This window comes from Ursus americanus, chromosome 16 (assembly GCF_024610735.1).
Source record: "Ursus americanus isolate L20-20 chromosome 16, mUrsAme1.1.p, whole genome shotgun sequence".
Lineage (NCBI taxonomy): Eukaryota > Metazoa > Chordata > Mammalia > Carnivora > Ursidae > Ursus > Ursus americanus.
Window position 1 is genome coordinate 19822589 of NC_142142.1, and position 25048 is coordinate 19847636.

The window sequence follows — 25048 nt, forward strand, 5'->3', positions numbered from 1 at the left end:
AGACTTTCGAGTCCTTGCAGCGGGTCGGGGATCGAAGGATTGGGCCGATTGCGGCTGAAACGTCTTTGGAAGGAGGAAGGGGGTGAGGGAGCATCAATTTGAGTTCCGCCTCTTCTTTATCGAGACAGCAGTGGGGAAAGGGACGTACGAAATACTGCTCTTGATAGCTAACGTATCTCACCTCTCCGTGCAAACTGCCGGGAGGGCGGCGGGAAAAGGGCAAGACGGGAGCAGGGAAAGGGAAAGAGCCAGGAAGCTGCGCGGGAGGGCGCGCACGCGCGCCCCTTTTTCAGCAGTGTGGCGGGGTCGCACGCACGCCCGCCTCGGCGGCTGGGCGCGGTTTGCGACAGTGGGGGGAGCGGTGGAGGTGGCGGCGGCAGCGGCAACTTTGCGGCAGGCTCCGGCCGGGCTTGCTTGACGGCGGTGTGGCGGAGGCCCCGCCCTAGGCGGCAGGAACCTGGAGGGAGGCGGAGGAATATGTCCGAGAGGGAAGTGTCGACAGCGCCGGCGGGAACAGACATGCCTGCGGCCAAGAAGCAAAAGCTGAGCAGCGACGAGAACAGCAACCCGGACCTCTCTGGAGACGAGAATGTGAGTGCAGCCCAGAGCAGTGCGGACGGGACTCTGGAATGAAAGTTTTAAATTCTTTTTAAACTCAGCGTGGGGGCGGGCGGGCTGCTGTGGGGGGAGGGAGAGGTGTCACCCTCAGGAAAACGCGGGCGTGAAGGAGAAAATCGAACTTGTCTCTATGGGGATTTTGAGCAGGGGCCGAGAGCAAGCAGAAACTTGGAGAAGGAGAGTGGTTTAAGAGAGAGCGTGGTGGGCGGAGGGTCGGAAGGGGTCTGCTCTGAGATCCTTTTGCGTGGTTGGGGAGTGTTTGGGCCTTTGGGAGATTTTGGGAGAGTGCGGATCTGAGATTCCAGTAGTTTAAAAGGCAAGTTAGAGGTTTTTCTGAGAAAGTTGGAAGGAGGAGCCAGCGTGAGTTAGCGACTCTCAAGAAGGAATTTAGGGATCGTGTCACTCTTCGACACTTACAGATTGTCCAGGATGGGAAGAGTAGTTAGATCTTCGACTTAAGGGGTTCGGGTGACTCTTCTAAGGTGGTATTTTTATGTCTGCTCCTGTCCTGTGGGTGGAGATGGGATGTGCCTGACAGTGGCTTTTCTTCCGGAGGAGCAGAATTGAAGAGGGTCTTATGAGTCGGAGGGGGAAACCACCTTTGATGTAATAAGAAGAGTCGGTTACTATTTTTAAAGTTTTTACTGAAGTAAAGGGGATGACCTGGAAGATTTTAGGCAACAATGGTAAAGACAGATGTCGTTAGGTGTGGGCGGTGCCTTCACAAATGTAAGGTATTTTGGAATCAGATTTTTTTTATTTTTAAAACTCTGAAATGGATCTCGGTAATCATCTAATGTCTAGGTAAGTCGCCAGTAATAACTGAAGTGACATTAATTTTCAGTTTTAAGCTTATATCCAATAAGAGCAGCAAAGTGTCTTGACAGTTCATTCGAATTTATCCAGATGTGAACCTCCTTTTCATAATCTATGGCAACGATATCTGAATGTATTTTTAAAATCTTTATAGTGTTGTAGGAGGGTGATGTAAGTTCTTCATTTTCTCAATTTGGCTAGTTGTAGAAATAAACACTATGTTACACACCCAGTTCCTAAATTCTACATCATTACTTCACTAACAGGCATATATATGGCATGGTGTCATGACCAAAATTTTCACTGAAGAGATGGGAAGGAATTTTAGCTAGAAGGAGGATATTTAGGGTATTGTCAGTTTGTGGGATTTGGACTTGAAATTTCTGGAAAGTTTAGGTGTTGAATGTTACTTTAAATCTTTTTCCTGTTTGTGCTTCTCAATCTTATGTATTGCTTTCTAACATTTTTGACCCTCTTCAGTCCTTGGAGCCTGTTTTATTTCTGCTTTTTAAAAATTTTTTTTCTGGTTAGATTAAGTTAGCGATTAGGAGTACAGATTGGATCCACATGTTAAGTTAAAATTCCCAATCTACTCCTTACTGGTTGCTTGACCTTGAGCAGGGTACTTGATCTAGTTTCCTTAATTTCTTGGAAATGGGGATAATGTATTTACCTCAAAGAGTATTTGTGAGGACTAAATAAGATAATACAGGTAAACTGCTTAAAAGAGTCTCTGCCCTGGAAGTACTATACAAATTTTATTTAATTACTGTGAAGACTTTTGCTTCTGGCCCTAGCACATACTAAATAAGCAGAAATGTAATGAATATGTCAGTAATCTATTTAGACTGAGGAAAATTTCACGGGACCAAATAAATTGAAAGTCTTTTTGGTAGACCCTTAAGGAGGATATATTCTTCGCATTCTAAAGCTATTCAGAACCAAACAGTGAATGAAGCCTTTATTTGGGTTCCCTCATTTGTATAGGGACTTTAAACCTTTTTAGTGCCTTGTACACCTCAGTGAATCTCGGGTAGCCTTCTCAGAGCAACATTTTTAAATGTATAAAATACAGTATATAAGGCTATAAACAAAATAATAGAATTATGAAATATGTTATAAAAATGTTTTTCAGAACAGATTTAAGATTTGTTTTAATAAAGTGCTTTAATATAAAGCATTGTTTAAGTGCAAGTTTGTGCACCCAGCATGGGGCTCAAACTCACAACCTGGAGATCAAGAGTTCCATGCTCCTCGGACTGAGTCAGCCAGGTGCCCTAAGTGCTTCTGTATTAGCACTTTAAGTAACTCTATAGATCTAGCAGGGGGTCTGGTAGTAATGATGGGCATAAGACAGTTTTTTTGGAGATCTGCAACTACTAGAATATGATATGAAAATACTTGATTTCCATGATGAGAAAGTCACAGCTACAGTAGTATTCTCATATATGTTACCTTCATTTAATAGGAGGAAGTGCTAAATTTCAGTTAAAGATGGTGAAAATTAAGTGGGTTTTTTTTGTCTGGCCACTTAAGTTCTCGGGCCCTCTAAATTCCACCCACGGACCCCAGATCTAGGACATAGGTTAGAGGGAAACAGTAAGGAAAGACAGTAAAGGACTTCAGAAAAATGAGTTCAGACAAAGCTAATGGGCAGCGGGGGAACTGAATGGTGATGAGAAAGCCAAAAGCAAGTGAGGAAAGAATGTGGTGGTTGAGTTGGGAGTTAAGGTAATCCGAGCAATTACTACTGTGAATGTGAATCAAAGAATTGAAAGGACATGTAAGTTTTTTGCATATGGATATGCCATTTTATTGAATTTTTAAAGGTCTTATGACTTGCGGGGTATTTATCTTCTTGAAGAGTATTAATGGTTTCCTAGTAGAGGGCTGAATCTGGAGACTTATACTTTGCTTAAGTAAATTACCTATGGCGAGATAAAGGGACAAATTACTTACTCTCCGTTTCCTCGTTGGGCAAATGAAGATGGTAGTGCCATATCATCATTCTATACCTTGAGAAGGGGCCAAGGTGGAAGTCAGCCTATACACAGATACTCAGCAAAGGTTTGATTTTAATTTAAAGGTAAAATTAAAGCATTTTGACTATATTGCATTTCCATTCGATTCCTTCATAATTTTCCTTTGGAGGAGATGGGTAAGTTAAGTGGTCAGAGTTAAAAAAAAAAAAAACCAAAACAGTGTTTTGTGTGTTTTCTTGATTAACAGTTTGAATTTTGGGACAGTGTAAAGCAGCTGGTGAATAAATGTCAGTTTTATTATTTTACTTCTCTAATGTTAAAGGACAGTTTTCAGAAAAAGGTAAGTGAAACGTTAAATTTTTATTTCACACTCATATGAGGAAACGGAGCAAGTGTGAGTCCAACAATATACATTTATACATTAAAGGAATGTGGAGGTGAAATTGCAGATGGAGACAAAAGTTTTTTCCAGAGGAGGACATTTTGAGCCTCTACCTTTAGAGACAGAATTTACACAACTATCAGTTACTCACGTATAAAATGAGTTGTAAGGTTGTTCAAAGGCATTGAAGAGGACTGGAATCTGATAAGGTGGAAAGGTGTGCTATAGTTAATGCATAGTTTTTCACTGAAATATGGTTATTTTCTACACTAGATGTTAACTGTGTGAAACTGTGAAGAGGGAGAGAAATAGATATAAACCATGATTTAAGCCTAGGAACTGAACTTTTAGAATTTTACATTTTCTGTCTAATTATATTTACATTAAATTACAATTCAGATATTAAGCACCTATTGTGTATTATCTATCCAGTTTTTTCATCCTAATCGATATATTCCAGAATGATTAGTGTATTGTATTAAAAGGCAGGAAACATTTGAAATTTTGCAAATCACCCCCCAAGAACAGCTGTATAATACCATACTGTTTTTAGGTGAATTTGTGTGAATTTTTTTATATGCTTTCTGACACTCCAGTTAATTTTTAACTTTCTATAAATAAAAAACTAGGAAGCAGTGATTTAGAAATAGCCCCTAAGGCAGTGTTTCCTATATGTGTTCTAATAGATAATAACAGGCATTTCATGAAAAAAGCCTCCTCTGGAATGAATTTAGAAACTATTGCCCTAAGGCAATAGGTTTAAATAAATCTCTTTATTCCAAAGAATACACTGGAATATGTAATCAAAGGAGGTAGTTAAATCTTAGATTAGAGGGCCATGATTGGAAATAGGGTATAAATTAAGTGAATTTTCATGGTTTCCTGCAGTCATTTCTACATTTGGAAGGATTTTACTTTAATTATAGAGAGTTTCTGGAATTTTATATAAGTATCATTATTACAAGAGCTGTGAGGCCAATGTCACTTGGAAATAGCACAGGATATTTAGGATTTTTTAAAAATTCTAAATGGTTTGTGTGCTAATTAAGCAGAATTTGAATGATAACAGGATTTTCAGAAACTACATCTAAAATAAGAGGCACCAGCACTCCATCATCTTCAGAGGCCCATTGATGGCTCTACTCCAAACTGAGCCGCAGTCAAGAATTAATTATGAAGACATGTAGTTCAGTCAGATTTAGGAGTCACAGCTTTGGTTTGAATCCCAGCAACCCTAAGTTGCAGGAGACCACTTAAGCTCTCTAAACAACACTTCCTTATCTAACAGTACCTTCTGTGAAGAGCTATAAAGATGAAATGAGCCAGTGTATTATGGTGGTTGGCATAGACCAGTGCTTTGTTATTAAAGACAATATTATTCTTAACCATTATTCTCATTAGCTTTTTTGATTATATTATTGCTGAAATATCAAAAATCCATAAATCCTAACATGTAGCTGGTTTGCTTTTTATCTTTATTTGGAGACAGGAATTTATTTTTCCATTTCTTGCAGTATTTATTAATTATTACTTTAAGGTCAATCAGCAGCTACCCAGTACAAAGTCATTTGCTGCTACATACAGTATTGCTGTTTTATGTAATTTTTCCTAATTTACTGCTTACAGGATGATGCTGTCAGTATAGAAAGTGGTACAAACACTGAACGCCCTGATACACCTACAAATACACCAAATGCTCCTGGAAGGAAAAGTTGGGGGAAGGGAAAGTGGAAGTCAAAGAAATGCAAATATTCTTTCAAGTGTGTAAATAGTCTCAAGGTATGTGCGGAAAGACAGATCCTGTGGGCTGAATGCCAGTCTTCAGAAGTATTTCTCAGTGGTAAACATTTTATGCTCAGATACTTTGTCAAGTTTAAAATACTTTAAAATTAGAGTACTTTGAAGGTTGTTTGTAGCATAGACTGCATAGTTATTACAGTCCATTTCTGTTTAGCTTTTATTATTTTGTTTTAATTTAAATGGGTAATACCTGGTACTACATACTGGGTTTTATTATTTGTATTCAGAAAAAAGATGTGAGATATGTTATTCTTCATATTTTGATAAAACTTTAAAGACAAAGCCACTTCCTGATACCACTTTATATAAAGAACTGAATGTGATCCATTAACTTTCAGTCAGCATAGATTGAAACAGATACCTTTGTGCAGTTTTTAAATATTTATTCTTATCATTTGTGTTACTTGAAATTGTTTTCAAAGGAAAAGGTGTACGTTAACATTTTCTTAATACTCGGTATTTGGGGAAAACAAGGTTTTGGAATTAATTAAATTATTGCTTCTTCAGTAGCATTTTTATTTATGAAGAGGATTAGTGATATTTATTTAAAATATTTTCCTTTATATATTATTCATTTTCTGTTTTTTTTAATTTGGGAGTATTTTTCTTATACTGAGCAAAAATACACATTACATTATCTTATACATATGTAAGTTAGAATCTTTTCTAAGTATCTGAATATACTTTTAGGTAAAGTGAATACTTTAGAAATACTTCAGAAAGCGTTTGAAGCTTTGTCTATGTGGAAATTATTTTCCTGTCTGTATAGCAAAATAAATTGCTCAGTGTGTCAAATTATATTCTTTTTAAAGGAGGGAAATTAATCTTAGTATGTTAAAAAAAACACAAAGTGTCCATTATAGTTTTGTGTTAATATTTAGTTATTTTACCTATTTTTAGATAGTATATTTGGGAGGTGTTGGTTTTAACTGTTTAAATAACTCGATGAAATATTTCAAAAGCCTAAAGCTATGACTTTTCAAAGGATAAAAAATGAAAGTTGTTACACTTTAAAAGCGAATATGAAAGTTAATGTTCATTGCCAGGAGATTGCCAGTAAAATTCTAAGGCTGAAAAATAACTGTGAATAAAAGTGAATACTCTAGACCCTTGAACAACTTGAGGGTGCTGCCACCCCCACTCCTGTGCAGATGAAAATCCAAGTTTAACCCCCAGAACCTAACTACTAACCTCCTGTTGATCAGAAGTCAGTAACATACCTTACCAATAACATAAATTTGATTAACACATGTTGTGTGTTGTATGTATTATATACTGCATTCTTAGATTAAAGTAAGGTAGAGAAAAGAAAATGTTAAGAAAATATTTTTGCAGGGGTGCCTGGGTGGCTCAAACAGTTAAGCATCTGCCCCTTAGCTCAGGTTGTGATCCCAGGGTCTTCTCACAGGGAGCCTGGTTCTCCCTCTCCCTCTCCCTCTCCCTACCACTCTGCCTGCTTTTGCTCTGTCAAGTAAATAAAATATTTTTTTAAAAAAAAGAAAGAAAAGAAAAAATATACGTTTACACTACTGTACCCAAAAAAATCTGTTTGATTGGACCTGTGCAGTTCCAACCTGTTGTTCAACGGTCAACCATACTTGTTTTTTATGCACCTCCTTATAGCTTCCTGGTAACTGAAGTTACAGTCCTTTGCCTCCCCTGGTCCCCACTGCTCAGGTATTTTTGTACATTATAAAACTTCTTGGGTTTGTTTTTTGGTTTGTTTTTTTTTTTTTAGAACCCACATTCAAGATTATTTGAAATTGTTTCTGGAGGAATAATAGAAAGTGGTAATTTGGAAAGAGTGTGACATGCATCACTTCACAAGGGAAAAATTAAACCTAATAAAGTTTAGGGAGTGTTAGAGGAGCTCTATTAAGTCTTGGTGTATTTGTTCATTTCTTCTTTGAGAAACATAAGTTATATCCATATGTCCCAAGAGATTAATTGTATCTATAACAATCCAGTTTAATTTTGATTCAGAAGAATATGATTGGGTTTAAGAAAATAGAAGGCAAATATCAAAGTGTTTTCATAGATGAGTGCTTGTTACCTGACCTCTGACTTGAATAGCGGCCTGCATTTTGGAAAAAAAAGTTGTAAGGGGAAATGGTCAGTTCACCATTCTTTTGTTTATAAATTATAGTAATTTTTGTATTTTATGATTATTTTACAGGAAGATCATAATCAGCCATTGTTTGGAGTACAATTTAACTGGCACAGTAAAGAAGGAGATCCGTTAGTGTTTGCAACTGTAGGAAGCAACAGAGTGAGTGTTCAGGGGTCTTTTTGGCATTCGGGTTGATTATTAGACTCTGGTGTTACTATAATATTGAAATTTACTGATTTTGAAGTACATCTGGCATAGCTGGTTTAACAGTACTCCTTATGTAGTATTCTAGAAATTGTCACGAAACTAAGGTGGTTAGAACCTAGTGTTTACTACTGAAAATACATCTTTATTTCATATATTATTCTCAGTTGTTCATGAAACAGGTTTCTGTTTATATTCATCCTTACTAATATTTTGTTTTGCATTACTGAAAGAATTGATTCCTGTTTTTGGAAGCAGTTCTGATAGTTGTATATCATTCAAATTAGGATATAAAGTCTGTAGATTCTTAAAAATAGTAAACTAACATAGTGGCTGTCTGTAAATGCAAAGCATAAATCCAGGGGTTTTATATTTTAGTTATTGAAAGTATTTTAACTATTTGCAATAAACATCTGTTAGATTTGTTTTTATTTAAGGAAACCAAAAATATCTTGAACTGAGAGAAGTGGCACATTTTAACATAAACTATTATTTAACTTTTTGGTTAAACCAGGGGCTGAACTGGTGGACTGCGAAGACTTATTTATTATTCTATTCACTTTTTTTTTAAGATTTTATTTTTATTTATTCGACAGAGATAGAGACAGCCAGCGAGAGAGGGAACACAAGCAGGGGGAGTGGGAGAGGAAGAAGCAGGCTCATAGCAGAGGAGGCTGATGTGGGGCTCCATCCCATAACACCAGGATCACGCCCTGAGCCGAAGGCAGACGCTTAACCGCTGTGCCACCCAGGCGCCCCTATTCTATTCACTTCTAAATAAATGGAGAACAGAATGAGTCCTTACTGCTTTCCAGGGAGTCTCTGGAATTAGTTATTAAATTGAAATCACCTCAGGGAAAAATTGTCCTCTTGAGTTTACATTAACTAACATTGTGGTTATCCATTAATACTGTACTAGGAGGGGCGCCTGGGTAGCGCAGTCGTTAAGCGTCTGCCTTCGGCTCAGGGCGTGATCCCGGAGTTCCGGGATCGAGTCCCACATCGGGCTCCTCGGCTGGGAGCCTGCTTCTTCCTCTCCCACTCCCCTGCTGTGTTCCCTCTCTCGCTGGCTGTCTCTCTGTCACATAAATAAATAAAATCTTAAAAAAAAAAATACTGTACTACGAGTTATGAGGAATAACGTAGTAATTTATTGTTGTATTTGGAAAAAAAGACACAGAGGAGATAGACTAATTAGATACAGGTTGACAAGATAGACTAATTAGATACAGGTTGACAACAAATACAAGTCACTTCCTCTGCCTTTCGCACAAGAGGTGAAGAGGAGTGAATCTGAAAGATGGTACATACGTTGTTACTTTGAGTAAAATAAAATTTTATGCTTCTTTAGTAGTCGTACTAAGTTTCTTCAGCAATGTAAGAATGTGATTTTAATGCACACTGTTTCTGTTTCCTGTATTTGTTTTTTGTTTCTCAGTGTTGGTATTCTGTTCTCAAAGTTAACTTGGTAACAAGGGAGTTGTCAACTCAGTATTTTTCAAATGTCAGCATATTTCCAAGCTTTTTTCTTACAAGTTTGAGAATCATAACAAAACACATGCATCCATTCTGGGCTGGATCCTTTCTATTCCTGTTTCCTAAGAAGTAAAATTTGGCTTTAGGTAATTTCCTGTAAAACTTCCTTTAAGGAAGGTTTCATTACATTAAAGGCTCTGGTGCTTTTACTAGGTCATTGAAATTCTGAAAATTTGAAACTTGGCTACTGCAGTTGGTAACATGGAATAACAGCTTTTTTTCGGTGTTCAGCCAAATGTTGCTTGTGACATATAGCCTGCTTATAGCTGTCTGGTTCTTGAATTCTTCGGAAAAAAAAAAAATTCATGGGGAAAGTGGTACAGGTTCAAGAAAAGATTAGGTTATTTTTCTTAGTTGGGAACATAGTGCATTAATTAATTTGAATCTATTTTTAAAACATCACTATAAACCTAAGATTATACTTAACTAACTTGGCCATGATAGTATCCGAATTAGTTACAATTTGTGCTTCAGTGTGCTTATTTAATTGTTAAGGCATTCTAACAAAAAGTGTCCGCCATTACATAGTTTATCGAATTACAAAAAGTTCTGGTGTTTGGACTTTTTTTTCTTCTTAAGAAAAAAAAATTATCGGGGCGCCTTGGTGGCACAGCGGTAGCGCAGTCGTTAAGCGTCTGCCTTCGGCTCAGGGCGTGATCCCGGCGTTATGGGATCGAGCCCCACATCAGGCTCTTCCACTATGAGCCTGCTTCTTCCTCTCCCACTCCCCCTGCTTGTGTTCCCTCTCTCGCTGCCTGTCTCTATCTCTGTCAAATAAATAAATAAAATCTTTAAAAGAAAAAAAAATTATCTTCTAGGACATAACCTAGTTTATCAGTCATATAAGGAATATTTGTAAAACTATTAATGTAGAGATTTTATTAATTTAATAGGCAGTGATAATTTATACGATCTTTATGGAGTTTTTTTATATAATTAGAATTAAGTTATTGCTAACATGACTAAGCTATAAGAAAAATGGAAAAATAAATTTATTAAAGTTTAATTGTATATAGCGTATATATTAACTTTAGAATATATGGCAAATAAAAAAGACGGCCATACATTAGAAAGTTAATATTTAATGAGCTATGTCCATGAGAAAAAAATTATTTAGGCAAATGATAGGCTTTCCTATATGTAATTAATATGTAAATATTCTTAAACTACCCAAAGACTTTAAGAACTTAATTAAAAAATGATAAACCGCAACTTTACTTTGAGGTATTCAGCTGTATTCACTTGGAAGAGTTGGTGCAATTACATGAATGAGATCTAAATTTAGAACAGTGAAAATAGAAGCCATTATTATTACTATAATATTTAATATACTCAGGAAATTATGTACTACATTAGGCTTTATAATGCTTTGTTAAATTCAAAGAAGCTATTTTTAAATAGTTTCTGTAGTATCTTTAAGACACGTTTGTGACTAAGATATGTTTCAGAGGTGAAGAGAATGTGGTTTTTGTGTTTGAGATGAAATTTACTATATTTTTGTTTTTATTAGGTTACCTTATATGAATGTCACTCACAAGGAGAAATCCGGTTGTTGCAATCTTATGTGGATGCTGATGTATCCTTTCTTGGGTTTTTAATGTCTCTGGCTAAAGAAATTTACTTTTCAATAAGTTATACCAAAGCTTTTCTAAATTAATTAGTTCCCTTAAGTCATACTGCCCTTTAACCAGTGCTGTTCCTTTACTATCACAAGAGATTCCTAGTTTATCTAATTTTCCTGATCCCTAGAAATGCATTGTAAAGTGGATATGAGAGAGTGGGGAGAGGTGGCTAGAGATGAGCATTGGAAATCCAGTAATAGAAATGATAGCAAAGAGTAGCTAAAACCTCCTGTTTCTTTGACCTTGCTTAGAATTTTATCACTTAAGGGTAGTTAATATTAATGAATTGGCGTTGATCAGCGGCTGTGACTGGCAGTCATACCAAGTATTGGGACAACAAAGCCTATAGGGAAAAAGTAAATACATGCAGTTTGTTTAGGAAATAAAATATTGCAAAACTTGCGTACATAAAGAAAAAGAAAAGTTTAAAAAGCGAAAAGGTTAGGCAAAGGTTGGTGATAACGGTGTCTTTCAGATCATTTAAAAAACCTAGCAAACAGGAAAAGGCAAAGGTATATTCAGTCTTCAGTAGTTTATAAGGAAAGAAGTGACCTGTAGCCATATCCGGAAAGTCTCACAGGAAAAGGTGGAAAACTAATAGTTAACACTATTCAAACTGAATTAGAAATGCATAGTCAGACGTATTGGGATAAAACAAGAGTCAGCAATTTATAGCTAATGGGGCTAGCTACCTGTTTTGGTAAATAAAGTTTTACTGGGACACAACTATACCCATTCATTTACATATTGTCTATGGTTGCTTTCAAATGACAGTTGAGTATTTATGCAAGCATCTAAACAGTAGTCAAATTGAGTGGAAGGACTGGTTTTGTTTGACTATTTGGTGTAGATTGTAGATCTAAAATGTCCGTTGTTTAAATATGGTAGTATAAGGAGAAATGAGAACTTCTGTGTCAAGTACTTGAGTATTTCTTTAGAGGTTTCCATGAACTATACTATAATCATTGACATGTTTACTTTTCAAAAACAAATTATATTTCTTAACTGGCATTTCTTAGGCTGATGAAAACTTTTACACTTGTGCATGGACATATGATAGCAATACAAGCCATCCTTTGCTGGCTGTGGCTGGATCTAGAGGCATAATTAGGATAATTAATCCCATAACAATGCAGTGCATAAAGGTGGGTTTTTGGTTAAATTGTAGATCTGCCCTTTTTTGAATACACACTTGTGAAAACTTGCTTGTGACATGTAGCCTGCTTATAGGCTTTTTAATTTAATTTAGATTTAGAATCAATATCTGTACAATTTCTAATTTTAATTTAATTTAGAATCAATATCTGTACAGTTTCTAATTTGATTTGTATTTTACTGTTTGCTTGCTTTAGACAAGTCTTTTGAGACCTTTGTCTCATTTGATAATACAAATTAAGGAATAAGCGGGAAGTTCTTATTTGCGATTTTTAAAAAAAAAGAATAATTTCCCTCCTGCCTTGTCTTATTCTGAGATGCTTTAAATGAACTATAGGGAAGAGTGAGTACTTTTTCCAAACATCCTAATTAGGGATATAGAGTCAAGGACTTGTAAAGAACTGAAAGATGAAGCCTGGAAATTTGAACTAAGAAGTTTTACAAATCACTTTAATCAGAAGGTTTTAACCCTGGGGCACATTAGAATTACCTGGGGATCTTTTAACTCCTTGCCTGGGTCTCAGCTAATCCAGTCAAATCAAAATACCAGCAGAGAGGACTTGAGCATCTCTTTCCTTTGATTTTGTCGGGTGATTTTAATATGCAGCCAGGGTTGGAAACCACTACTTTAGGTGAAACTATTTTGCCATTCGTTTAAGTTTAATGAAAGAATTTATTGATTTTAATATGAAAGTTGAATGTTATAAATTTATTGTAGCATTATGTTGGCCATGGAAATGCTATCAATGAGCTGAAATTCCACCCAAGAGATCCAAATCTTCTCCTGTCAGTAAGTAAAGGTAAGAGAAGCAAATGTTTCTTTAGTCTTGTCTATTTGAAAATGATTTTTTAAGGGACAAAGAATTCTAAGATATTAAAAAAAAAAAAGGCCAAAGTTAAAAAGAATTTATAAGGTACGTTTTTAGTAGAAAAATCTCAGACTGCAGCAGCATCCCCAGACCAAGAATTAGGTAAAAGGACCATGAAATAGACTGTTAACATCAGACATAAATAAAATAATTGATACTGAAGATAAGTATGTATTACCTTTATTCACAATAGTGTATTATGATTGTTCATCCTCAGTTGAGTTATTTTATTAAGCTTTATTAATTTTAAGGTAAGTTGCCAAAGTTAATGACACTTTTAAGAATTTTAGAAATAGTTTTGCAGATCTCCTTATCACTGACCAGTCAGGTAATAAGAAGTAATGCGTCTGAAAATCTGTATTGCTTTTTCATATACATAAAGTTTTTATTTTATAAAGGATTCCCTAGTAGAATTCCTTAAAATGCTAAGTTCTCCAGCATAAGCTCTTTGAAATATTTCCCATACGTATAAAGAAAGCCTTGCCTTGCTCTTTATGCTTATATTGGCATTATAAGTTTATTCAGGGTTCAGACAAGCGTCTTAATCATTTCTGAGCTCTCTGAAATCAGCTGTGTTGTTGTTTCTACATGCTGTTCTTGATTGTTCTCTTTTTACTTCTACGTTATTATTCTAGTCAAGTTTATTCTTCGTAAAGGCTTGTCAAACCTATAACCTTCCCCCACAACTGGCTCATACTAAAAGATATCCTCAAATCAAAACTCTTCCATGAAAATGCTTCAGTGTGATTTTTCTTTGCCTACCAAGGCATAAGTTTGGAAATCAACACCTTTGTAAAGATAACTTTTTCTCTTTTCTTGATAATAGTAGCTGGGCCCAGGTATTTCTTTACAGGTGATACAGGTCATAATGCTACACTCTTTCTCAATAACACAACTCTCTAACCCTGTTCTTCCCTCTTTGTGTCAGTAAGCGCAAAGATAACCTACAGAATACAAGAAAATATTTTGAAAATTATGTATCTAATAAGGGATTTGTACCAAGAGCTCTTACAATTCAACAATAAAGACAGCCCTTTAAAAAATGGGCGAAGATTTTGAATAGATTTTCTAAAGAATATACACAGATGTCCAGTGAGCACATGAAAAGGTGCTTGGTATCATTTATCATTAGGGAAATCCAAATCAAAAACACAATGAGACCACTTCATACCTACTAGAATGACTGTAATAAAAAAAGTAACCTGGGTTGATTAGGATTTAGAGAAGTTTGAGCCCCCACATACATTGCTGGTGGGAAAGTAAAATGGACACATTAAAAAACAGTCCAGCAGTTCCTCAAAAAGTTAAAACATAGAAATAGCGCTCCCGTGTGTGTCTATGTAGTCAAGAGAAGTGAAAACAGATGTCCACATAAAAACTTGTACACAATTGGAATCGAGAAATTTTTATAACAATGTTGATTTCCACTAATGAACACAATTTATTACTGCCTTCTGGTGTATGAAATATGTTAATACTCATGTACAATATGGGCATTGTTATATTTCAGGCTATACATTTTTATATTAATGTTGCTGTATATTTTTGTTGCTAATGTTTAGTGGAAAATGAAATTGTTCAAATTACAGTTACATTTCTAAGAGGTCTGTAATACTATAAAAGTAAGTTGTAATGTATGTAGTTTTTAATCCTATTTTTGGGTTACTTTAGAAATTTTGTAGTCCCCTTCAATTTGTAAATGTGGATTCTGTGGAGGAAAAAATTTTAGTATCTTGTTCTTTGACATAGATAAGTTTCACGTGAAACTTATTTATGTCAAATCTCTTAAGTATTTGTTATCTCAGGAGCATAACTCCATCAAATTAAGATATTATTCAAAGGAAATTATTTGAGGCAAATAAGCTAAACATATTTTAAGACCACATAAATACTTCTTTTTGATCTGGAAAGTTTGAGCTCATAGTTAAGTCTATATATTGATGTAAATATTTTAAGTTGCTATATAATGTAGATTCCATTCTTAGTCCTCACTATGTATTACTTAAATCCAAACTTTGTAGTTTTTACTTCTTTAAAGAGGTTTTGAGAATCCAGAGTAAGTGAATGATAAAATCCATTTTAATTTTTTTTTTAATGTCTTTACTAGATCATGCATTACGATTGTGGAATATCCAAACAGACACACTGGTGGCAATATTTGGAGGCGTAGAAGGGCACAGAGATGAAGTGCTAAGTGCAGTAAGTTGAAAGCTGCAGGGCAGTGACCTTCAGGTGTAGAGAGCTCTGAATAATCCCCATGGAACTCTTATAGGAGAGCATATGGTTTGTTTCATATAGCCTGCCAGGCATTCATTTTATTTACTTGTGACATAACAAGGTCTTTACCTTACAGATGAAGGAATAAAGCAAGTAAGGCTCTTTGTGCTTTATATGTACTCTTGCACTTTATACCAGCACCTAGATTCTCCTGAAAGAATACCATGAACTTGTTCAGTGAGAAGTCACCAAGGCAACTTCTGTTTTGCTGTTTCTCAGTTATAAAAGAAAAAAGGTTAATAAGCTAGTGAGTAATTGAGATCAACTTTCATCTTTTATTTGAAGTTGAAATATAAGATCCATTTTTAGGAAGTGTTTTATTGTGCTTAAACTAAGTTTTAGATAACTCTTCAATGTCATGGTGTTACCTTTATTTTTATGTATTATAATCTATTGATCCATTTTAATGATATAATGTTAGTATTTTTAGTCAGCTAGTATTTTCACATTTTTACATTATTTTAGCTTTACATATGTTCCATTTATAGCTTATCTAGTGGTTTTACAACTCTTCGGTATTTTATTAAACTATGTAAAGGGGCACCATGTTTTGAAGCAGGTAGCATTTTATTTGGAAGTACTAAATATTTCTGTAGTTGGAGTTTGTATGCTTTTGTGAGAAACATACCTACCTTCAGCTGCCTTGTCACCTTGGATTTTCTAAAAGTTGTAGCAGCATTCTCCCATCTGGTTTTATGTGTCCATGACTACCGTCCTTCAAGAATTATAAATTAGAGCTGTTGACTCTAAGGGTGTCTTATTGCTGTTGACAGTGAGGTGATTAGAAGTAGCAGCAACCAGACTTCTGAACAACAAACCTAAAGCCCTTAGGCTCTTGTAAAAACAGTGTTCATGATCAATTCAAAGGTTGGATGAACACAGAAATAGCCAGATTAATAAGGAAAATATTCTCCTCCTTAAATAGAAGTCTCCACTGTTTTCTTCCCTTTTTTTTTTTTTTAAAGATTTTATGTATTTGACAGAGCACAAGCCTGGGATCCTGACCTGAGCCGAAGGCAGATGCTTAGCTGACTGAGCCTCCCTGGCGCCACTAAGATTTTATTTTTACGTAATCTCTGCACCCAATGTGGATCTTGAACTCACAACCCCGAGATTTAAGAGTTGCATGCCCTATTGACTGAGCCAGCCAGGCCCTCTTCTTCTGTTACTTCCTAAAATGAGAGTAGGACACAGTCTTTATCTCTTTTCTGTAATATAGGAGTAGTTCACTGATAGCAGGATTGATATGAATCATGGGTTAAACCATGTGCTAAGTTAAATAGCATCTTGGTGCCTCATTGTCTTATCTATGAAATAAGGTAGAATAAGTTGTTATAGATGATCAGTTAGATGTCTTCAAAATTAGTAGATAGGAAATGAAAAAGTTAAAATATGTTATTTCCCCTTTTTTTAGACCTTTTTTCTTTTTAAAAGTGAACTTAAAACCAATATAACAAGTATTTTGACTTAGATACACAGATAAAGTAAAATTTTAATTGTTCAGGGACCCACTGTATAGTTTATAGCTGTCGATTTCATTGTTTAATCAGGGTTGGACAAAGGAAACTAATAAACTTGGGTCTTTGTGTCATAGAATAATTGTTTTACTTCATTCAGTTTACCTTCAAAATCAAGAAAGGAAATACTTAAAGATAATTGAATAGATAAAACTAAATTCAGACAGTTTACTTTCTTTACATATTATATAAGCTCATATACTGTGACAAACTGACAAATCAGTTAAAACTAAATCTTGAAAAAAAATAAGTCTTGAAAGCAGTAACAACTGATTTATGGACTATGTAGATAAACTCAGTGTTTGTGTGTGACTTGAAATAGAATTTTCATTATGCTGTACATCAGATGGAAATTGGATAGTCTAATTTGGTCAGTTTTGTATATTTAAGCTTTTCTGTTTTACATACAGGATTATGATCTTTTGGGTGAAAAAATAATGTCCTGTGGTATGGATCACTCTCTTAAGCTTTGGAGGATTAATTCAAAGAGAATGATGAATGCAATTAAGGAATCTTATGATTATAACCCAAATAAAACTAACAGGTAACAATTGTGCTATTTAAAACAGTTTCTTTTTTCATGCTTTTGGATAAATGCATTTTACTTTTTCCAAAATTTTTACAGAATCCCCCAACATTGAGTTTAGAAGCCCTTCTTTTAATAACTTTTAGGTACCAATTTACATAACCATAAGATTTTTTAAATAGAAGCTCTTTATTTTTAGCCTAATGTTTGTGGCTCGTTTTTCAAAATCCCCTTTAAATTGTGTTTTCATCTTAATTTAGTAGCATGTTTCACTTATTTTTATTTAGGTATGCTTATGCTTGGCTATTTACAGTAAAACAATTTTAAGCTGTTTAAACTTGCTGTGGAATAGAGTAAAGGACCCTTCAGAATAATATTACTTGTATTATTTGTCAACACTTTAAATTCAAAGTCAAGGCTTTGACTTTTTTTAAATGGGTTTCTTGGCTTTATTTCATGATAATGTAATGCTTTCCTTTAAATGATGATCCCTTTTTTAGATGGAGACAGTTCAGAAGCAGGAGCCTTGCTTTATGGGACTGACTGAGTGGGAACTTTGCAGTTTTCTTAAAAATATATATATATATATATATATATATAAATTATATATATATATATATATATAAAGAATTTAATTTTTAAGTAATCTCTACACCCAACGTGGGGCTCAAACTTAAAAACCCAAGATTAGGAATTGCATGTTCCACCAACTAAGCCAGCCAGATACCCCTCTTAATATATTTTTGAACTGCTTCAATTCTTAATTCAATAACTGTCTTTTCAGAATCTCATCAGGCTATTAACACTTTCATTGTAACTATGGTATGTCTGTGTATATTAACTTTGTTTGTACTTCTGTTTTAACAAAAAGCATTTATTTCCTGGTCATCAAACCAGACTATTAATAGATTATCAGTTAAATTTATAACCATCAACAAATAATTCAATACACTAACATATTTGGCTAAAAAGCAATTAGTATAATTATAGCAGAATTAAGAATTTGTATCAGATAATTAATAACATTTTAATGTTTTAATAAAGAAAAGCTCCCAGAATTTGAACTGGAAGAAATGTTTGAGATGATTCTGCCAACATCTTTTTACATATGAGAGAAAAGTAAAGAGAGGACATGTGAGTTGCTCAAGACACAACTAATTCATGGCATCCTATCATTTTTCTACAGTTACTTCAGTATAAAACTGAATCACTAGATTAGAAATATTAGGTATGTTTGTAAGTAACTATAGAATTGGCAGCAGCTTCTCTGCTTGGTGGTCTTCTCACAAACATCTTTAAAGAAAAATAGCACTGTTTCACTTGCCTAAGTACAGGAAAAGTCTTAATAAATGCCAAATTCCTGTCAGATACCATTTTCAGAAATTGTTGCTCAAGGCAGAACTCTCATTTAACCTTATCTTTAGCGGCCTTTGGAATGATGTGTCATTGTTCCTAGAAAAGTGACTGTCTTTTGAAATAATCTAGATTATGTTGACTTTCACAGACTGTAAATTCTTAAATTTAAAGGATTGAGTAGATAGTTTAATGTTTTCTATGAGAATTTCTAGTGCTGTAATCAGATGACTTTGCTTATCATTGGTTAGGATAGCCAGAACTGAAGTGACTAATTTTGGTCTACATAGTAAGATAAGAAGCTATAATTTTTATAATGAAATTTCATAAGATAAAATTGAATTGAGAGCCGATAATGCAAAAAAATATAGAAACAAATATATGAAGTGAGACTTTAGGTCTCAGTAAACAGATAAGAAGGTATGCAGTTTTCTAGGAACACAGAATTAATAGTCATATAAATCTGAAAGTGAAAATTAGTGTGATTCTACTGTCCTTTTTTCTTTTAACTCTTGACATTTCCATTTCAGGCCATTTATTTCTCAGAAAATTCACTTTCCTGATTTTTCCACCAGAGACATACATAGGAATTATGTCGACTGTGTGCGATGGTTAGGTGATTTGATACTTTCCAAGGTATGCTAACTGCTGTTAAGCTGTACTTCTGTTGTGTTTGTGTGAGGGAGCACAGTTTTTTTATACAGTTTGGTAAATTGGATGGCAGATGGGAAATTCCTTTTTTTTCCCCCTTAAAGTTTCATAGATTGGAAACTTGTTTTAGGCATATGACATTCTGATGAATTATTATAACTTGTACTGCAGTAACAGGAAAAATTGTTAACTTGTAAGATGATATTCTTCTCTGATATCTGATGTTATAAAATAACCAATATCTAAAGCCAGTAAGTGAGCTTTTTGTTATGTTTGTGTACATTTCAGTAAATTTGTTTTTACAAAAACAGACAGCTGGAGTTGGCTATGGCTGCAGTTTGCCAACCCCTGCTTTCTAACGTGTTGATGTATATATACATATTTTCTGATAATTTAGAGTAGTTGTTGGTGATGTTATCTGAATATTTAGGATTGTCATATTTGGAAAAATTGCTCTCCAGTTTCTTTTGTTGATGTGGATTTCGGGGCATTTCATATTTTCTTGGGCAGAGCCTGACTTATTTTTTTTCTTGGCTTTACAGGTGTAGTTTTACCTTTTTTTTTTAAACTTTTGATCTTGAAATAATTAGATTCTCAGTAAATTTCAAAGTACAGAGAGGTCCCATATTGCCCTTCACCCAGTTTCTCCTACATAACATCCCACATAACTGTAATACAATATCAGATTTAGGAAATTGACATTGTACAATGTGTGCGTATAGTTCTATGTTGTCATTTTATCACATGTGAATTTTGTCATTTCAAGAATGTTACAGTATGGGACATTTTAATATTGGTTTTTTCCACTCAGTATAATGCCATCCAAGTTGTTGTGTGTATCAGTAGTTTTCCTTTTTTACTGCTGAGTAGTATTCCATGGTATGGATGTACCATAGTTTATTTAACTATTCATCTATTGTAGGACATTTTGGTCCTTTTGCAGTTTGGGGCTATTACAAATAAAGCTGCTAATGAACAGTCGTGTACAGGTTTTTGTGTGGACTTAAGTTTTCATTTCTCTGGGATAAATGCCTAGAATGGCAATTGCTGGGTCATGGTTAAGTTCGTTTAGTTTTAAGAAACTGCCAAACTATTTTCCAGAGTGGCCGTGCCATTTTACATTCCCACCAGCAATGTATGAAAGATCCAGTGTCTCCGAATCTTCGCCGGCATTTGGTATTGTCACTATTTTTTATTTTAGCTGTTCTGATAGGTGTGTAGTGATATCTCATCGTGGTCTTAATTTGCATTTCCCTGATGGCTAGTGATGAACATCTTTTTCATATGCTTATTTACCATCCATATATCCTTTTCGATGATGTCTCTTCATATCTTTTGCTCATTTTCTAATTAGATTGGTTTTGTGTTTTTTTATTGTTGAGTTTTGAGAGTTCTTAATATATTCTAAATACGAATCCTATATCAGATGTGTAGATTGCAAATATTTTCTTCCGGTCTGTAGCTTGTCTTTTCATCCTTTCTTAACAGGGTCTTTTGCAGAGCAAATGTTTTTAATTTTGATGAATTTCAATTTATTGATTTTTGTTTGAAAAAATTTTACGGATTGTGCTTTTGATGTTACATTTAAAAACTCTTCACGCTCTGGATCCTAAAGGTTTTTCCTATGATTTCTTCTAGAAGTTTTATAGTGTTACGTTTTATTAAATGTATGATCTATTTTGAGTTAATTTTTGTATGAGGTTTAAGTAGTAGTTCATTTTTTTTGCCTACAGATATCCAATTATTCAGCGCCATTTGTTGTAAAGACTATTCTTTCTCCTTTGAATTGCTTTTGCATTTTGGTCAAAAATTGTTTGGCGTGCTTGTGTGAGGCTGTTTCTGGTTTTTCTGTTCTGTTGCCTTTACCACTACTATATCTATATATACACAGTCATGATTACTGTAGTTCTGTAATAAGTCTTGGAATTGGTTAAATGTTTTCTTCCACTTTATTATTCTTTTTTGAAATTGTTTTAGCTATTTTGATTCCTTTGCCTTTCCATTTAAATTCCAGAATAATCTTGTCTACATTTTGTAAAAACATCTTGCTGGGGTTTTTTTGGGCAGGGAAGAGTTTTGTATTTTGTTAAACCTGTGTTATCAGTTTGATGGGGGACTTAATTAATGTCTTTGCTCTGCTCTCCAATTCATGAACATAATATGTGTCTCCATTTATTTAGGTCTTTGAATTTTATTATCAGCATTTTGTAGCTTTTAGCATACAAGTCCTGTACATGCTTTGTTAGATTTATACCTAAGTACTTCTCTTTGTTGAGTGATTATAAATGGTATTTCTTATTTCTATCTGTTTATTGCTAGTATACAGGAATACAGTTGATTTTTTGTATTGACCTTGAATCCTGTGGTTTTTTTGTCTAGTACTTGGGAGTGTTTACATAGACCATCATGTCATCTGCGTATAGGGACAGTTTTATATCTTCCTTTCTGACCTTGCCTTATTGCACTGGCAGACTTCCAGTTCTGCGTTGAATAGCATTGTTAAGATCAGACATTCCTGACTTGTTTCTCATATTAAAAGGGAAAGAATTCTTTCACAATTATGTATATTAGCTGTATGTTTTTTGTAGATATTGTCTATCAGTTGAGAACTGTCCCCCTTACTCACTTTTTGAGAATTTTATCATGAATGGGTGTTGAATTTTGTCAGATGCCTTTTCTGTATCAGTTGATATGATCATGTGGCTTTTTCTTCCTTAGCCTATTAATGGAGTGTATTTACTTTTTTTAAATAGATTTGGTCCTGTATCCCTGGAATAAGTTTATTTGTTCATAGTGTGTAATTTTTTATATATGTTGCTAATAGCTGATGTTTCATTAAAGGTTTGTTTATATTCATGAGGCTATGATATTAGTCTGAATTTTTTTGTAATGTGTTTGTCTCCTTTTGGTATTGATAATACTGGCTTCATAAAATGAATTGGCAAGTTTTCCCTCCTATTTTCTAGAAGAAATTATATGGAAATTCCTCGTAAATGGTTGTTAGAATTTTCTGGTTAAATCTGGCCTAGAAATTTTTGAGAGAGTTTTAGAGATACAGATTCCATTTCCTTAATAGTTAAAAGAGCTGTTCAAATTAACTGTTTTATATTGCATGAGTTATGGTAGTTTGTGTTGTATGAGGAATTGATCCATTCCATCTTAAGATAAAACGGAGTTGCTTATGATATTCTTGTTTTCCTTTGACAACTGCAAGGTCTCTACTGATATCCCTGTTTCATTCCTGAAATGGTAATTTATGTCTTCTCTTTTTTTGTAAGTCTTGGTAGGGGCTTCTCAAGTTTTTGTCTCTTCATCTTTTTGTTTGCTGTGGGTGTATTTTGCTCTTTTACTAGTTTCTTAAAGTGTGGGAGCTCAGATTATTGAGTTGAGACTTTTCTAAGGTAAGTATTAGATGCTATAAATTTTCCTTTCAGCACTTCTTTCACTGCATCTCACAAATTTTGATAAGTGTGTTTAGTTTCTCGGCGTTGGAGATTTTCTTGTTATCTTTCTTTTAATGATTTCTAGTTTGATTCCATTGTGGTCAGAGCATACTGTTTGTGATTCGGGTTCTTTTAAACTTTTTTGAGATTTATTTTATGACACTATCTTGGGTATGTTCTGTAGGAGCTTCAAAGAAATGTGTGATTCTGTTTGTGTGGAGTGTTCCATATGTGTCCGTTAGGCACTGTTGTTTGGTGTGGTTGAAGTCTTTTATAGCTTCGTTGATTTTTCTGTCTACTTATTTTACCAATTATTGAGAGATAGGGAAGTCTCCAGCTGTACCTGTGGATTTTTTTTCCCTTTTTGCTTTCAGTTTTATGGTGTTTTGCAGCTCTGTGGGTTGCTTGTTGTTGCTGTGTCTTGGTGACTGGACCCTTTTAGGTTTTTTTTCTTTCTTTTCTTTTTTTTTTTTCCCCATTTCTCTGGGCTTTTCCCCTAATTTCCTGTACGTTATGTGAACATTTATTTTTTAGTGGGCTTTACACCCAATCTTGGGCTTGAACTTAAAAGCCCTAGATCAAGCGTCCCATGTTCTACTGACTGAGCCAGCCAGTACTGACTGTTCTGACTGGTGCCAGCCAGGCCACCCCATGTGAACATTTTTTAGAATTCCACTTTTTATTTGTTTGAGAGCGAGCGTGCACACCAGAGTATAAGCAGGGGGGAGGGTCAGACGGAGAGGGAGAAGCAGACTCCTCCAAGATCATGACCTGTGCCAAAGGCAGATCCTTAACCAACTGAGCCACCCAAGTACCCCTAGAATTCCATTTTCATTTATCTGTAATATTAAGTACATTTCTTTCTGTAGCTTTTTTGGTGTTTCCTCTAGATGTTATATATGTATATTTATTAACTATTTTGTTACCTTTTGTTATATATATACTATATATTTTTGTTAATGCTGTCTATAAGAAAGTTACTGTAGGTGTAAAATATGTGTAGATTAAAAGTAAAAAATTGCTGGAGTGCCTGGGGCTCAATAAGTTAAGACTCTTGATCTCAGCTCAGGTGTTGATCTCAAGGTTGTGAGTTCAAGCCCCACTTTGGGCTCCACGCGGAGCATAGAGACTACTTTAAAAAAAAAGACCAGAAAAATAGCCTAAAGATATGCCTACCATGCAAGCATAAATATACCTGTCTACTGTGTATCCACATTTTACCACTTGATGTGAAGTATAGAAACCTTAACTTTCCTTTGTTACTTTGTCCACCATTTATAGTTTGTCTTAAATATTCCCTTTATAAAATTGAGAACAACATCAAAAAATGTTACCATTTTTGCTTCAACCATCAAACATATTTTAAAAACTCAAGAGGAAAAGGAGAGTATTTACTCGTTTTGCTTTTTCCTTTGTTTTTTCTTCCTTCCTGTTGTTCCAAGATTCCTTCTCGTATTATTTCCTTTGTATTTGTAAAACTGCCTGTAACCATTATTTTAGGGTAGGTCTGCTGGTGACAAATTTCTTCGTTTTTCTTCGTCTGAGAATGTCTTCATTTCTCCTTCATTCTTAAAAGGTATATTCATTCAATATAGGATTTTATGTAGACAGTTATTTTCTTTACACATTTGAAAAATGTTGTGTTTCCTCTTTCCAGGGTTTGTGGTTTCTGATGAGACACCTGCCATCACTGGAATTATTTTTCACTAAACATAAGGTGTTCGGTCTTATTTGCTTTCAGAATTTTTTTCGTCTTTTCGGTTTTCAGAAGTTTGAATATGATGTACCTTGATTTCTTTGAGATTCTTTTGGAGTTCACTCACCTTCTTGAATTTGTAGTACTGATTTATGTCTTTTGGAGATACATTTTGTTCCAAATTTGGAAACTTTTCAGCCATTATTCAAATTCTTTTTTAGACCTGCTCTCTTCTTCCACTCCTTTTGGAACTCTAATGATATGATGTTAGATATTTTTATTTGACCCCTGGGACTATCATTTTTTACGTTTGTTTCCTTTTGTTCGGATTGGGTAGTTTCTGTTTTTCTGTTCTTTTCTTTTATTCTTTTTTTTTAAGATTTTATTTATTTGACAGAGAGAGAGGCAGCGAGAGCGAGAACACAAGCAGGGGGAGTGGGAGAGGGAGAAGCAGGCTTCCTGCTGAGCAGGGAGCCCGATGCGGGGCTCGA

The 25048-nt window shown here is 34.7% G+C and overlaps 1 protein-coding gene across 3 annotated transcripts in view; it reads left to right on the plus strand.

Moving 5' to 3' along the window:
* The first annotated feature begins 309 nt into the window (after window positions 1–309).
* EED (embryonic ectoderm development) overlaps window positions 310–25048 on the plus strand; it is a 29466-nt gene continuing 4727 nt past the window's right edge. Inside the window, exons 1-10 of one of the 3 annotated variants that reach the window (XM_045815560.2) lie at window positions 310–591; window positions 5425–5577; window positions 7775–7867; window positions 10959–11024; window positions 12090–12215; window positions 12944–13025; window positions 15202–15293; window positions 17299–17432; window positions 19298–19403; window positions 20520–20594. In XM_045815560.2, coding sequence (XP_045671516.1) covers window positions 478–591; window positions 5425–5577; window positions 7775–7867; window positions 10959–11024; window positions 12090–12215; window positions 12944–13025; window positions 15202–15293; window positions 17299–17432; window positions 19298–19403; window positions 20520–20594 — 1041 coding nt within the window. In that variant the 5' untranslated portion in view covers window positions 310–477. The remainder of the gene's footprint in view (window positions 592–5424; window positions 5578–7774; window positions 7868–10958; window positions 11025–12089; window positions 12216–12943; window positions 13026–15201; window positions 15294–17298; window positions 17433–19297; window positions 19404–20519; window positions 20595–25048) is intronic. The other 2 variants (XM_045815561.2, XM_045815562.2) reach the window with 2 other exon arrangements.